This window comes from Dromaius novaehollandiae, chromosome 24, assembly GCF_036370855.1.
Source record: "Dromaius novaehollandiae isolate bDroNov1 chromosome 24, bDroNov1.hap1, whole genome shotgun sequence".
NCBI classification, from domain to species: Eukaryota; Metazoa; Chordata; class Aves; order Casuariiformes; family Dromaiidae; genus Dromaius; species Dromaius novaehollandiae.
The window spans coordinates 7,454,171-7,470,368 of NC_088121.1; the positions used below are offsets into that span (position 1 = coordinate 7,454,171).

General features: G+C 43.7%; 1 protein-coding gene across 1 annotated transcript in view; it reads left to right on the plus strand.

The window, feature by feature from the left end:
- The first annotated feature begins 4,746 nt into the window (after positions 1 to 4,746).
- Positions 4,747 to 16,198, plus strand: part of KAZN (kazrin, periplakin interacting protein) — a 164,293-nt gene continuing 152,841 nt past the window's right edge. The window contains exon 1 of the mRNA XM_064525645.1: positions 4,747 to 5,374. Coding sequence (XP_064381715.1) covers positions 5,254 to 5,374 — 121 coding nt within the window. The 5' untranslated portion in view covers positions 4,747 to 5,253. The remainder of the gene's footprint in view (positions 5,375 to 16,198) is intronic.

A 16,198-nucleotide genomic window follows, 5' to 3' on the forward strand; every position in this document is an offset into this window, starting at 1 on the left:
CCCTTTTGTCATTTTTCTGAAAGTGTCTTTGTTGTCCTTATTTACAATTCAAATTGACTTTTGCCTGGGTGACTAAGCCTTTTGCCCCATTTAAATTATTTTTATATAAATGTCAATGAAGAGTAGGGGAGAATATGGTATTTATGGTTCTGTTACTGTGCTCTGTGTGCCCCTCTGGAGGGCTTCTAGTGCTAAACTCACTACTTGTTTCTAAGTAATAGGGCAAAAAGATCCCTTCTCTTGGAGTGATTTTAGAAATGAACCAAGTCAGTGTAAGATTTCAATAGGGATATTAGCTCTACAGAGTATTGCAGTGGCTGATACGGCCTTTGGAAAGTGAATGCAAGTATTACTGATTTTATTTCAAAAGAACTTACATTTTCCTTGCCCTTGCTTTTGCCAGCATCAGTGGCTTTGCAAAGAACAGGGCAATAGGCAGTTTTCTCCAGGTGCCTCCTCAGTGTTACATCAGAATATTTGTGCTGTAAGATACATTATAACAGTAACTCATCTACCAGATATCTTTACTCTTTTATACACTATACGTCTTCCTCCAGCCTGAGTGCTTATCTGACAGACTCCCTGAACTTCACTCTGTTTCTCCAGTGACTAGCCAAGGTGTATCTTTGAGGGATGCATATTATTTTACCTTTGAGAAGTGAAAAATCCAGACCACTTTTGTTAGTCCTCAGTGCTAATAGTGAATATGTCTAAATTCAGCTGCTTGTGCCTATCACTGACTAATTAGAGTCCTTTCATACTTGGTATTTCTTTTGTACAAGTGTATTTATAAGTTAACTAAGCCATACCTCAGTCTTGCATTTGATAAACTACTTACAATTCTTTAAGTCTCTTAAAGAGGACATTTTCCCTCTGCATCACTTAGGTCATTCTCTTCTTTACCGTTCCAGCTTTTCTTTTTGGAAAGAAAGAAAGTCCAACCAAACAAAATTCTCTTTCAGCCAAGAACAGATAGAGGTGTATCTGAAAGAAGGGATAAATATATTTAAGCTATTACAGTCTCCAGTGCCAAAACTTTAGTGCATTGTTTCAGATTCACTGTGAGCTCTCATTAAAGATCATGTCTGAATTTTGATATGTTCTGTCTTGAATACTCTTCTGTTCCAGAGTCTTTCACTACCAAGAATATTGTTGTGACTAGTCCCCATTTCTTGCACAGGATATTTATAGAGATGTTAAATATCACCGTAATGAAACACCTCTTCTACTAATGTAATAAATTTAATTGAGTTTCATTTCTCCTTTTCGTACATATCCGTGTGGTACATTGTTGTCTGTTCAGTGAGATAATTAGATATGGAAGAGAAACAGGTACGTGTTAAGCTGGCATTTATCAAGGCTCTTTTGTCCTAACATGAACTGCTTCTGCTCTGCTGTTGCTCTGGGCTCTTTGCTGGAGTTGCACAGAGCTGCTCTTTGCCGTTCGGGACTCCTGAACCCCCTGTCAGACCAGCCACTCATCAGCGAGGAGAAAATAAGTTGCTACATCCTCATAAAATGACAGCAGGAACCTTGACAACAAAGATGCTAGTTGTTCCAGACCAAGTGCTAATAAATTGGCTAATAGTTGGCTGAATATGCTTACTATTTTGGAGGCAAGGTGGGGGAGACTTATGTGCTATCCTGGTGGCAGATGTATGAATAAAGTGAAAGAAATCACAGAGGTAAGGTGAAGGAAGGTGGTTTATCCACAGTTAGCCGAAGCAAGTCGTTCTCATAACCACAGGGGCATTGCGTGATAAAAGCATCTGCACTGACTTGACCACAGGACTTTGTGGTCTCTTGGGGAGTTTACTAGTCGTCTTCTCCGCAAATATACATCCTGCTGCTCTTAATGATGGCTAGGTTGCTCATCATGCTCCTCTGCGCTGGAAAACTCCTTCCCTTTTTGGCCCATTTTTCTCCCCTATTTCGTTTAGTATCTTTTTCTCATTTTCAGTCTCTTTCAAAGGCCCCAATGCAATGTGTCCCTAGCAATCCTGATTTTTAACACTCGAAACCCGGAATCCTCCTTCTGTAAACAGATTCAGAATTAAGCTAAACAAGCAAAGTTGTCCTAAATTGAGAGCATATATCTTATGTCCTGAATTGAGAGCAATGTATCTATAGCAGAGGCCAGGATGAGCTGATGTATAACACAATAGGCTTTATAGCTCTCATCGGGGACCGACTGAGAGTAATACAGGCATAAGGGAAATCATACCACTGTCTTCGAGTAGGATTTACCATTTGAAGGGGCAGGCTCTTCGTTTGGCTTTTATGATTCTGGGGAGCAAAGCTGTCAGATGAAATAAATGTGTATGTGACTGAGAGCACAGTCCAAGCTGGTGGTGCTGCATTAAATAATATGCACTGCTGCTTGGGAGTGAAATTTAAGGTTTGCCCCCAGTGGCTGGCTCTGTGAGGAGGTGATCGATGCTGGGTGGGTGCACAGCTTCCAGATCAGCCCAAACAAGAGCTTGTTTCCTTCCTTTCTGTTGCTTTTGGGACATGTACTGACTTGATGCAATAGCCGCAAGCGGTGAACACCGGTATTAAATGAAGTGTGGCCGGTTGGCGTGTGCAGACCGGGCAGTTGTGCAGTCACTGCGGCGCACTGTGCTGTGCACGCAGCGCCCCATATATAACCATTAAACTCTGCTCCCGCGGGGAGCACCGCAGCGAGCAGAGTGGGGTGGCTGGCCTGCTGCCTTCCCCGTTACTGCAGCTGCAAGGCATGCTCTGGAAACCAAACAGCAAACCAGTTTTAACACTTTTATGCCTTCAGTGCCTGACCCTGATGCGTAGTGGAATTGAGCAGGAAGGAAAATACATTTTTTTAATTGCTCTGTAATACTAAACTCCTGAAATCTTGAAGAGCTGGAAAAGTTAAGAAATAGGGGGAAGGGACTTTCAAGTAATCTCCTTTGTAATTTTCTTTAAACTTACCCCTTTCCACCCAACTGAATGCCCTTCTTTCTTATTTCAGCCTTTTCTGACGTTTTGCATAGTTCTAGATCTTGCTGTTGCAGGCTCCAAATATCAACAGACTTTGCCCAAATAACATTCCCCCCTGGGCAGCTGGGCATCATCAGAGCAAGGAAACAGGGAGCAGAGAGGTGAAGGAGCTTGCCCCAAATTACTGTCCTCAGTTGTGGAAGAACAAGGACCGAACCGAGAGCCTATCCCCTTCTTCTTCCCCACCATCATCCCCTTTTCTTCTCTAAGAACGAGAATATCTGACATTTCTTAAGGACTCATAAAATAACTTCTATCATCTTGCTCTGCCACTTGTTTTTTGTCTGACCTTGCAAATGTCTTTACTGTGCCCCAGTTTTCCCTTCTGTAAAAGGGATGTAATAATCATTCCCCACTTTGAGATATATGGAACAAAAATGCTTTACAAAGTGCAATATGCAGTTTGGATCTTGTTGAACTAAATCTTGAACCCTCCTGTTTTTCTTAAAGAAGGCTGTCTGGAATTAAGTAAATTGGATAGTAGCATTAAAAGGAACCTGCAGCTCGCTTAATATAACTGAACCTCAAGAAATTCCCTCTGTAATTCTTCCACATCCCAGCACACGTCGGAGTGGCTTTGCTTGTACTGCTTTGGAAATTGTAGTTAAAAAAAAAAAAAAAGCCTTTGAAGTCCGCAGGTCAGGAAGGGAGGGAAATAGCTGCAAAAATACATGTATAAATGTTGCAGGCATGGAATGGGCCAGTTTTTGCTTTTCTGCATGTAATTGGCAAGAAGGTCGAGCTATTTATATCTCTGCTTGCGAGGACAGAAATTGCCCCAGCATCTTTAGCAATGAAGTGTGCAAAGATGTGTATGTTTTGTTTGCTTGGAATTTACCACAATAGAGCTGGGCCAGAAAACATTTTAATTGCTGTAGGAAGGAGCAGTCCAGTGGTAGGCAATAGCCTGCATAGCACAGAAGCAGTTTAGCAGCTGTTAAACGGCTTAATCTACCAGCTTTTTCAGACTAGCAGGAAGAGGGAGTAGATACAGCAAAGAGGCGAAGCCGGGATGTGCTGGCTGACACAGCAGCTCATTGCACCCTGTGCGATGGCATTGTGGGAGGGAAGCTGCACCGCCTGCAGCACGGATTGGGAGACCTGGCTTCAATCCCCCATCCTACAAAACTCTCCCTGGGCACATCCCTTAGCCTTTCCCTGCCTCAGTTCCCTGTCTGCAGCAAGGGGCTGATAACCCCTGTCTAAGAGATTTTGAGCAGATGACTTGCATGCTCTTCCCTCAGGCTTTCTGTTGCTATAATCTGGCAATTTTTATATTTCTAGGTCATGGTGCGTGTTTTCGTAGTGGTGCGTTAATTGCCAGAGAAAGCACTGATGACTCGTCGGAGGATAAAATTATGCAGAGCTCCCGAAGTCAGCATCCCTTGCGTTGACAGATGGAGTTTTTAAAATAGAGATGAATCAGCTGTGTCAGACTTTCCTGGGAGTTAACTCCTGGTCCTTCCTCCACCAAAGCAAGCCTGGCTGATGTTTACACCGAAATAGTCACGACAGGGCAGCCGCTGTGATGCTGCGCCAGGCAAAGCAGTCAGAATTGAATATGCAGGTTTAGATACCAGCCCTCAGCATCTCCTCTTTCTCTTGAGCGTCTAAGCCTGCAGGCAGGAGGGGGTTAAAGCAAGCAGCTTTCTCCTGCCTGGCTGAGTTAGCACTTCCATGTGCCTCCAGAAGAGCTCTGAGGGAGCGGGAGGGGGGCCGGGAGGCAGGCAGAGCCGCTGCAGCAGGTCAGAGGAAATGTTATTTAACCGTGGCTCCAGTCCCCTCCCACTTGCCGGTTTTGCTGGGGGAGAGGGAGAGAGGCTTGTAAGGAAGGAGTAAACTGGGGGGCTGACGCCAAGAGCTGATTCGGTCCCTGCAAGCAGAGGTGCCGGCTGCAGATGGCTGCTTGGGTTTGGAAGGAGGGACTGAGCCGGAGCAGCTAGCAGAGACGCGGACCGTCTTGGGGACACCGCAGCGGGCTCCGGTAGTGCTCCTCCGGTGTCATTCTCAGCAGCTGGAAGGACTGCTTCCTTCCGTGATCTCCTGCTGTGAAGCTTGGACTCAAAGCTGGAGCGATGGAGAGACAGAGAGATGGCTGAACCCAGGCAGGCGTAGCACCAGGCCCATGAGAAGACCCCGAGCTGGAGGAGAGGTGGCGTTGCCAAGCGGGGTCCTTCTCCCCCTGCCCACGTAGGGGCAGCGGGGGGCTTCGTCGCGGCTGCTGAGCTCTGCCCCATGACCAACGCCAAGGACCCAAAGGGCATGATGGACCCCTCACCGGCAGCCCCCAGTGCGGCGGCAGGCCCCGTTACCTTCTCCCAGGTGTTTGGGCAGCAGTGCCAGCTCATGGAAGCAGGTAAGAGAGCGGGACGCGTGTGATATAATCTAAACTTCTTCCATGTCATCTCGGTCAGCACCGATCTGCATCCCTTCCCTCCTCCCCCACCCCATTTCCCACACTCTTCCCAAACCTGGTGTTTTTGAAAACGAAAGTTGGAGCGATCAGCTCAGCTCCTGGTGGGTTTACAAACCTGCCTCAGCTTCTCCTGGCACTGGTTAAACATCCATATAGCTACAAAATTGAGGCGAGAGTTGGGATGATTGTGCATTTTGGATTAACATGGGCTGGAACAAGCTGCTCTTAGCCTGATACTGGAAGTTACCGCTTTGTTTGGACCTGTACACAGCAGATATAGCAACTTCTCAAATACTAGTATAGAAATGAATTCCTAATAATGAGATTCAAACTGGAAGCTGATTTGCTGCACTCGAGAGTGCCCATTACACTATAGGGCATTGCCAGATGTGCGGATCTCTGCTTTGGTGTTCAGTTCTGTGTCAGGCTGAGTGTTTGGGTTTTTCCTTCCCTTTCTCTTACTGTTTTTGTTGCCATAGCACCTAGAAGCCCTGTTCCTTTAGCATAACAGATTTTACAAGACTTGCTCTCTTTTACCATCCTTGCTTAGAGGAAGCTCTGAGAGCTTCCTTATAGCTCTTACGGCTATGGAGAGAGTTGTTGTGGTCTATTTTTTTTGTTTGTTTGTTTGTTTCAGTGCTACCATAGCTCCTGCTGTGAATTTCTAGTACTCATTTTATTCAGATGGACTGGCACTTTCTGCCTGGGATGGAGAAGGTCTTTTCTAAGATATATGCACGGAAGTGTCCTGTCCCATCTTTTACTCTCCCCTTTTCTCTCTCCTCTCCCTAGCAATTCTGTATCTAACGATGTTTGGATTATTATTATTATTATTCTACAGATGTGGTAAGATCTAAAATACTATGCGATAGGGCTTTGCTGCAGATTGGTGCGTGACTCCTGTTGTGAGTCTGGTAGTATTTTCACAGATGAAGTTAGGAGAATGACTCGTTAGCTGACAACTAGCCCAGTTAATCAAGCCTGTGATCATATGGCTGCCTCCGAGGAAGCGTTGGGAGGTTTTCCAAGCGAGTTTGGCACACGTCCTTGCATGTTATAGGGTATGTGATCAGTGCTGGGGCTGGGGCTCCGCTGTGTCAGATGCTGCACAAAGGAAAGAGGTGCGAGAGTCCTGGTCCTGTGCATGTGGTTTGTGTACCCCAAGAGTGAGACCAGGCAGGTGGGGAAACACAGGTGGCAATTGTGGCTTTGCTTGCTTTTCCTTTTCCTTTCTTGATGGGGCAATGGCACAGAGGAGGCCTGTGATTCTAGGGCTTTCGAATCCCGCTTCAGTAACTCGACCCCAAGATTTTCTCTTTTCTGATGGATCACTGGTTTGTGAGACACAGCTGAAGGTCGAACATACCTGAGAAGACAAGGTGAAACGCAATGCAAGGGTGGCTGGCCGTAAACGTCACTAACGTTCAAGGAGGAACGAGTAGAGCGCGCGTGTTCAGTAATGCATTTCGTCACAGCCAGATTATTTATTGGCTGCCTTCGTAGGCTTATGATATGTTATGTCTAGCTCTTGCAACAAATGAGCAAACACTACATAGCCCTTTCTAATTTCACAGTTCCACACATCTGAGGCACTCAGAGTTTTACTGTGATGCTGGCAATTAAAACTGCCCCCCCCCCCCAAAAAGCAATTCTGTATTGATTTATGTCTATGCGAGCTTCCTACTTTCAAGGCAGTAGCAACACGCACCTAACGTACCTGAGAGCAGGACTCTGGGTAATATGTTTGTGGATAACTCTGTGTTTATAGCGTCTTGCAAAACCTGGCTAGGCAGGCTGTCACTGTATCGCAGGGTTCCGGTGTGGATAGCCAAGGCGACCCTCAGGAAAAAGGAGTGGATATAGGTTTGGGACACCAAACTTCAATTACTTAATTATGTTGTATGACCCTGAACAAATGGCTTTGGGTTAGTGCCGTAAAAGGGCTCTGCATTATTTAGGACCATCTAAGTGCCCTTAGCAATCATAAAAACAGATCTTGCCTTCAGTGATTCCTTTGCAACGTTGATTTCTAAGGAGCTGTGTGGGTGTAAATTTTGGCCTGTACAGCCCAAATTTTACGAGCAAGACTTGCGGATACCCTGTACCACATTGCTGCAGTTGGGGACACTTGGGCTTTTTTAATAACATTGTGATGTACTTAAATGATAATTTTCTGGCCTTGATTAAATGGCAAACTCTGTGCCTGAGGAAATGCTGAACTCTAAATAAGTCACAAATTTAGCAGCACAACTTTTATATATCATCTGAAAAGAGCCCATGTTTTCTATGGCTTCTCCCTTCACTAGACAGCAAGTAGCGAGCCAGAATGCTAAAAAAGGAGGATCTATTGCTTCCCCCCCAAAAATAAAAATCGCTACTTTCTTGCTGATAGAAGGCTTGAAAAGTTTTTTATGCAGCTCATTCTGCATAATTGGCTGATTATTCATGCGTAGATTTGCGTAATGCTGTTGGATGTCCTATGGTAATCATAATATTAGTCTAAACAGCATGTTGTCATAAGGGAGCCCTACTCCAAAGCTGTTTGGTCCTTTGTACGAGAGCTTGATCTTTACTTAGCCTCTGAAACACTGTTTATTTCACTATGCAGAAAATTAAATTAGAAAAGAACATCCTATCTTTCTAGTGTACCCTACTGTACCGCACACGTTGCATGCGTTAAATGTGTCTGATGCAGCAAAGAGCTGTTAGCGGCAGCCAGGGCCATGGTCAAATGCAAAAGAGCGAAATTTCAAAAGAGGAGAATAAGTTTCCATTCCATGGGCAAGGTATTCACACAAGAACCAGGTGAACAGGTTGGTTGGTTTTTCACCTGGCCCAACCTAACTAAGTACAGTGCTGATTACTTCCAAAAGGAGTAACTGAGAAAGAGGCCGACTTCATAACCCATTCACAAATCCTTCCCTTCGCAGCTGAATGTCCTGTCCAGACAACAAGGCTGGAGGATCTTTCTTGTTTGAACATCAGTCGGAGAAAATTTCATGCTATAAATTTTGCTAAAACCAAAATATGTTGTCATAAAAGGTTTCCCCCCCCCCCCCACTTGGCAGTTTTAGATAAAAATAAACTTTTGGTTTAAATAATTTCTGACTGGCGCTATGAAACACTTGAAAATGAGAGGCAGAATTTGGATTTTTGGAGGATTTGGGGAATTTCTCCCCCCGCGTGCAGCAGTGAAAGCACAGCGGGCTATCCAATCTGAAGGAGAGCTGAGGGCTCTCCTGAAGAATTAAGATTATCAGAGAAGCCACTTTCTTTATACATGGGCAAATTCCAAGTAACTTGTTCAGCACACAGCAGTTTTCCAGTCTGGTCCCTGACTCAATGCTCCATTAGATTAATTGCCATTTCCCATTAATTCTTTGGCTCACAGATACCTCTGATTTGTTTGTTTGGGTTTTTTTATTTTTTTAAAGTATCTTGCCAACTAATTTTCTGCTGGTTGTGCAGTAAGGATCTCTGTTCCTGATGTGACATGAATGAACAAGAAGGTCTGTAGCGTAGCAGAATAAGGCTGAGGAGATGAAGATTTGCCATCCGTGTTCTCATTTTGTTTCTGTCCTTTAATCTCTTTTGTGTTAGTACTTGATTTTAATTAGTCGCCAGCCAAACAGGATCTAGTTTCAAACCTTTTGCCTGGAGCTGGCTTGGAGCATAAGTGACATGGTTTCACCTTCCTCCGAGGGTTGGAAATGTGTTCTTCAGCGCATCAAGTTTCCTATGCACGTGAATCAGTAATAATTTCTTGTGGTAACAAGTTGTTTCATTTGCTGTCCCAGGAGAAGATGGCATGTTTGTGGGACTGTTGCTTTTTTGACTTTTACTAAATCCTCCTGCCCTTAAAGGGTTTTTTTCTTTTTTGTTTCCCTCAGGATGGAGCTATCATCCGGGTTTATGTCCTGGTATTACAGCAAGTTTCAGTAGTTTGCAAATAACTAGCATAAACCTCTGCGTTATCCCTGTCGTGCTTGAAATCAGGTAGACGAGACCCCTGCATTTCTGGGCATGGTATTGTCATACTAAATAAGGTTGTAGAAACTTAATTTTAATCAAAAGTAAAATCCTTTTTTATTTTTAATTTTTGAGATCACAAGAAATGCTCAGAAACATACTCCAAATGCCTTTTGAGTTTTGTATTTTAGAAGAGAAAGGGATAATCTGGTTCTCTCCAGGGCCAGTTCCAGCACTAAGGGGAAAAATCATTCTCCTCTCTCCAGAGCAGCAATATTTAAAACCTCCCTGATAGATGACGTCCTCCTGCCTGAGCTGAGTAGATTAAAGCACTGTAAAAATGACATGTAAAGATCACTAGTATTTTTCTATTCCACCCTGTGGAATGAGCTGTTACTAAAGATTAAAAAAAAAAAGACATTTATCTATTTCTTCATTATGTAGCACTGTGCCGCCCAGCAAGAAAAAAGTGGTGCGTGCCTCCTTTTGGACGGAGTTCGTCTGCCATTTGTACGTTTTACTGCTTTGCAGGGTTCTCCTTTCCATCACGCCATCCTGGTGGGCACGCGTGCCGTCGCTGGACGCAGTTAGTCTGCTTCACAACATGTTTTAAAAACAGACCAGCACAGCGTTGCTGCTGGAGGGAGGAGGGTGCAGTGACTGTGGGTGTACTAATAATTATAAAAATATATATATATTAAAAAAAAATAAAAGTGGTGCAGGTGATAATACATGGGAACGGGTAACATAGGTGCTTCTCTGGGAGCCTGCAGTAATCAATCAGTGTCGTCACTCAGTACCGTTGAGTGACGACTTTGGCAAACCCCAAGCCGACATTGCCCAGCGGTTCCTGGTGACTTTGCAGAACGTGCTCAGCGTGCGTGAAGCAAAAGATGCTTATCCCTCAGGAAAAGGGGAGGAGAGCTATTCCAAAACGTCAGGATTGCCATAGACACCCTGCTCTGACTCGCGGGGAGCTGCTTCCCAAAGTGGCTGCAGCAACTGAGGTATTGCAGACGCACAGTTCTCTCTGCACAAGGGTATTTTATGAAACTCAAGCTATTTCCTAACTTTCCTGTTCATGTGCGTGTGGTTCCCACACTGGCTTTTTTAAGGTAAAAGAAATAATCAAATAAGGTGGATATTCATACTGAAATAAGACAAAAATGGGAAGAAAGGAAAGACAAAAGTATTTTTCTGTGCATAATTGCAACAAAAAAAATTCACTGTCATCTCGCTAGGGAGACTCAACTGTCGCAGCATCTGTGTGCTAACCGCTGGCCAGCTGATTTGCTCCTGATTAAATTACGAGAAGCATTCATCTCCATTCCCGATGGAAGAAATTGATTTTTGTCACTTAATGCTCATGAACAGCAAAGTCTAAGGAAATAATAATCCATTGAAACTGAAAGTAGACACCAGCTTTTTATGACACTAAAATAATGAACTGAGGACATGAGTATGATGAGATTTGCAACTACAAATGAGAATGTCATCCTTTCTTTTTCTTTTGAGGTATTTGAGGCAATTTTAATGGCCACACATAGTAACGAGGACAGTGAAACGAAAAGCTAGCTTTCGAGTAAGGTATTTGATTTGAGCCCTTACTATGGCCTTTTCCTATTTTATGGAATGTGGTGATTTTTGGTACAGCTAATTGAGAATTTTATTTGCAGATATTGGATGTTTCTCAGTTGCCTAATTCTGATTTGGAGTAATGAAAAATATTTTACTGGAACATATTCAGGCCATAAATATTTTAATTGGGAAATTATGAGTGTCTTTAGGTGCCATGATCCACTGCAAGATACAAACCATAGAAGCCAGTTACTGCACTCATCTAAATGGTAAAATTGCAGGCAGATGTGGAGTTTTTGAAAGACATTGAGCTCCAAGCGGTGGTACCCGAAATCTAAGTCAGGGGATCTGTAAAGACCTGGCAAAGACCTAGAATTCGTAGCAAAAGAAGTTTCATCCTTCCTGCAGCATCTTTCTGCATGCCAGATGGATGGAAATGCTTTGTCCCTCACCTGAGCTGTTCAGATGATTTTACAGTTGTGCTTATTAGCAGCTTGATTTTTGTAAATGCCAAAACAAAGGTACAGAGTGTTTCAGTGACTCTGCAATATCGCACAGCCCAGCCTTGGTTTTGCCAAAAATAAACTCCAGTTTCCTAGTTGCCGGTGCAGGCTGACCGTGATGCCTCTCGGAAAGGTTAAGCAGTGAGAGGGGCTGGTGGAAAAGCTTGCAGAGTAGTCAGGCCATCCTGGTGTTTTTCCAGAAAAATTGCTCTTTACAATCAGCAAAGAGGAGAAGAAAAACTCATCTCTCTCCTGCTGCTGCTGTGCACCCTGCTTGACTTGTATCTAATAAAGAATATACATGCAGAATTAATATGAATTATTTTACATACATACACTCTTCTGCATCTCTTCCATGCCTTTCATGGATTTATTTTATTTTTGCATGCTGCCGCTCCAGAACCCAGTTAGTTGTTATTTTCTGTAATGCTTGAGCCAAACACAGCAGCCGCGTCTAGCGGGCTGAGCGCTACAGATGGCAGCTGTATGTTCCTGGGGCGGTTTGTCCATGCATAGCAAGGCAGGACAAATCCTGTGTACCGCTTAAACCCTGCCTCCGTCTTCCAAGCCGGTGGTCACTGGCAATTTGTGCCAGAAGTGCTCCAACACGATGCAGGGATCTTTTGCTTGTGCTGGCGGTGGTGTGCAGGGATTGCGGGATTTTTCCTTGCCTGAACGAAGCCCTCCTCTGCCTGCAGCTGCACGTGCTGCTTGCGGCTTTCTTTGCCGTTTGCAAAGATTTTGCTGTGCTGCTGGTCCTAATTTGGAGATAGTGAACCCTTTTCAGGCTGTTTCTTATCTTTCTCTTCGTGTTGTCTTCAATGGCTTTCACTGCTCCGTGGGGCGAGGGTCCCTCCAGCAGCTGTTTAAGGCGGTTTTGGGCTTTCCTGGGCATTACTTTGGCATATTGCTAAGAGTTGCTATTCTGTTCACCGTCTCCAGCACAGTGTCTTTAAAAGCATCCATTTTGCCTGGGAAATTCTAGTTATGCCTCAAGCAATAGGTTAAATCAATACATCATTCTTCTGATTTCAAAGGAATTAGGCTTTCCCCTCTCTTTCACTTGAGGGCAGGTGATTTCAGCAAAGGAAAAATTTTAAATAGCTCTTTCTCACCTGCTTAGCCATGGTTTAAAACAGTCCAGCCGCTCTCTTGGGCACAGCTCTCCTCAGAAATCTATATGTGGCTCCGGCCAGTGTCCACAGTCTGAATAATCCTGCTTTCCAGAAAAGCTGGGATTTTAAAAATAATTCTCATTGCGGTGGCGAGGTGCTGACCCCCAGCGCTCACGTACATTAGCAGTGCTGTTCGTCCCTTTTGCAGGGCAACCCGGGAGGAAAGGAGAATAGCCCAGTGAGCAGTCTGTGTACGAATGCTGATTTCTTACCAAGCATCTGTTCTCAAGTAAGAGACGTTTTAGGTAGAAATTCTGTTTCTTGGAATATACCCTGAGAAACAGTACAAAAGTTCTCAAAGACACACAAACCTTGCTTTTTTTTTTTTTTTTTTTTTTTTTTTTTTTTTTTGCAGCTGACATTGGCTGTTGGCCTCAGTGATTCAGTGTGGGGAATATATTTCCAATGGGTTATTGGAAAACTGAGAATGTATGTTTTTCTTTTCATGAACTTATCGTTCAATCTGCTGTGTCTGTTAACATGCTGATAACATACTGACTTGAAAACAGCTGAACGATCATACCAAATTCCCGTGGCAGAGTCAGACTAACGGTATTGGCAGCCCCAACTGAGCTGGTTGTTCAAAAAAAAATTCTTAACTGAAGCTGATATTTTCAGTTTTCATGTAAATGTATTGTTTCAAGAGCTGGGACTTGAGAAAACCAGAAAGTACATCAACGCTTATCAATGTCAGCTGCCCGAACTGACAAGTTAGTATTTGTTTTCTGTAAACAGCAAAATGCTTCTCCTTTTGCAGGTACAGAAAGGCTTTTATCTCCAAGGCAAACTGCAAATGAACAACAAATGCAATTTGGCATTGACAATTGGTTAAACTGGATTTACTCCTGTGAAGATTAATACAAATGTAGCTACCCTAGGAAAGGCTTTGCAGTTGCAAGAGAGCTTTTCCTGAAGTGTCTGGATTATGACTGGAAATTTGCAATCTGCAAATCTGGGACTGGCTTTGCTATAAATCAGAGCGGTTGCTCTTACAGCCATAGGTAGTCGATGCTCCTCAGGCAATTACTCCTCGGAGCCTGCCCTTTAAATTGCAGCGAGCAGCTTCATTTGGGGAAAAGTAACTGAGTAATGCAGGTTGCAGCTGCTGCTTTGTCTTGTAAGTGGAACGTGTTTTTCCAATGTTTTTTTCCTTCCCTTTTAGCTTGTATAATCCAGCTGACTCTATTTAGAGTTTTTCTGTGCAAACTATTTGGTAACAGCTAGCATGGGACCCAGTCGCCATCAACAAGCTGTAATGCATAAATAGGGTTGAAAAAGGCTTTCTGAAATTGCTAGAAGAAAAAGAAGTGGAGGAAACTCCATTCATCTCCCCAGTTTTCCCCCTTTTCCCCCCTTTCCTTTCTTATTCCCACGTCACCTGAAGCTGGAGGCCAGGAGATGCAGCCAGCCCAAGTCCTTCTGGAGGAAGAAATGGGCTGTAAATGTGGTTTGCCCAGCGAGAGGGATTTTGTTATGCTTAACTCTTATTGTGCTTGATAGTATTTCTCTTGAGGTCCAGTGTGTTAGTTCTTGTTGATTGAATTAGGAAATCTTGGCTTAAGATACATGGTCCCCCTGCTCCCTTTGGGAGTGCATTTTGTAGTAAGTGAATGAGAAAGCGTGGCTTCTGCCACTTGTGATAGTTTCTTTTAATAAAGGCTGAGTCAAAATCGTTAGGCTTCGATACACCTGCTTGTGATCTGAAACGTGGATTATTGGCATTTTGGCTTGCCTGTTATCTTGTTGTCGTATAGGCAAGGGCATTTCCTACAGCCGCCCGTGCCCGGCCAAGTCTCACGTTGCAATCCCCAGCGCAGGGTCGGCAGGTTAATGGCAGAGAGGATTTCCCCAGGGCTCCACCGCAGTCGTCTATAGGCTTTGGGCATCTTAGCTGAACCATATCCTTGTCTGGCTAATGTTGCTTTTGCTTAACTGGGATTTTGTGTACCAAAGTTTTGGATTTATGCAATGCCTGGGAATAGGCCAGGAGATGGAGGCAGAGTACACTGAAAAGCGGAGCTCATAGAGCTACATGTGCATGCGGCCATTAACAGATTTGCAGTACAAACCGCCTGCTGTTGGTGCTCCCTCATTTACAAAATAAACTGATGTTGATCTGCGGCTGAGGAATTCATAAATTCTCCCTCCTGTGTGGCATCTAACAAGGGTTGAGGCCGCTCGCAGCCTTCCTTCAGTGAGAGCAAAATTGAAAAGATCTTTCTCCTCTTTTTTCCACTTGCTTGCTGAAAAATCAGTGTGGGAATGTAGCATCCTGGAGACCGCTGTACCTCTGCACGTGCACGGCTTGGTTAGATGAGCCCTATGTCCGCAGGTTAATTCCCATCCACTCATTCAATCTACAGTAATCTTAATTGCATACCTATTAAAGCCAAATTCTCATTGCCTGATCACTCAGGATTAACCCTAAAAATTGGTGGGGGGTCATTATAGTGTGCAAAAGGAGTAGGGCAGATCCTAGGCTGAAATCTAATGCCATGAGGTGTTAGCTGTTTCAGGTTAGCTAATCTATACAGTTTGAGGCTAATTTCATGTTAATTAGGTTAATTTAAAGTAATTTGGTAGTTACAGTCATCAGCATTTGGTTTATCAGATTAAACCAAATTTGGTATAAATCAATGTGTCCTTCCAGGGAATTTAATTCCAAGAAATGTTGAGTTGTGCACATCAGGTAGTGGGGATTGCACCTGCAGTTAAAAAAAAAAACAAAAACAAAACAAAAGAGTTGGAGAAAAAATAGAAATAAAAATTGGAAAATCAGAGCTTTGGTGTTTTATGATTCTTGCCTAAATCTGGTAATCATGCAGAAACCTCCTGTGATATGTGAGCAGGCACTGCACAGATTTTTGGCTGTAGAGACCACATTTTCACAAAGAACAGAGTTACTGATTTTTGTGATTAAGCTTTCATCTCTTTGCAACTTCTGCCCAGCTGCTTTCATGTCTTGCAGATTTTTTTCCCCCTTACTTGCTATTCCAGCGACGACTTATTATTTTTATGTTGTTTGCTACATTTTGGTTTTGATTTTTTTTCAGGGGATAAAAAAGCTACTTTTTCTAATCAATTGAATAGCGTTGGGCAGGGATGCAAGTCCTGAATCTGCGGTCATGTCTCTGCCTCAGCTCCTGTAGGAGTATTTAAGACAGGGCTCTAGTGAGAGGAGCTCAGTTTAGCCCTGCTGGAGCAAAAGCCCCGTGACAAAGCCTCCCTACCTGAACAGCAAGATTCAAGCAGGAAGAGTAGTCTTCTCTTGGCGAGGATCTGTTATCTGCCTTTTTGCTTTAAAAAAGACATCTCAAAGAAATTAAAAATATTTTGAAAAGCTGTAGCTATTATTAGTCCTATCTTCTGATAGTTTGGGGATCAGTCCAAGTCAAAATGAACTGTAAGACTTAATGTCCTTGTTCCCTGCGTAAAAGTTTTACTTGAAGCCCTGGGCAATCTTAAGTTCTTCTGGACTCCATCAGTTTGCTTTAATTTAGCTTCAGATTACAGCAGATGATCTTAAAATGACCCAGCGT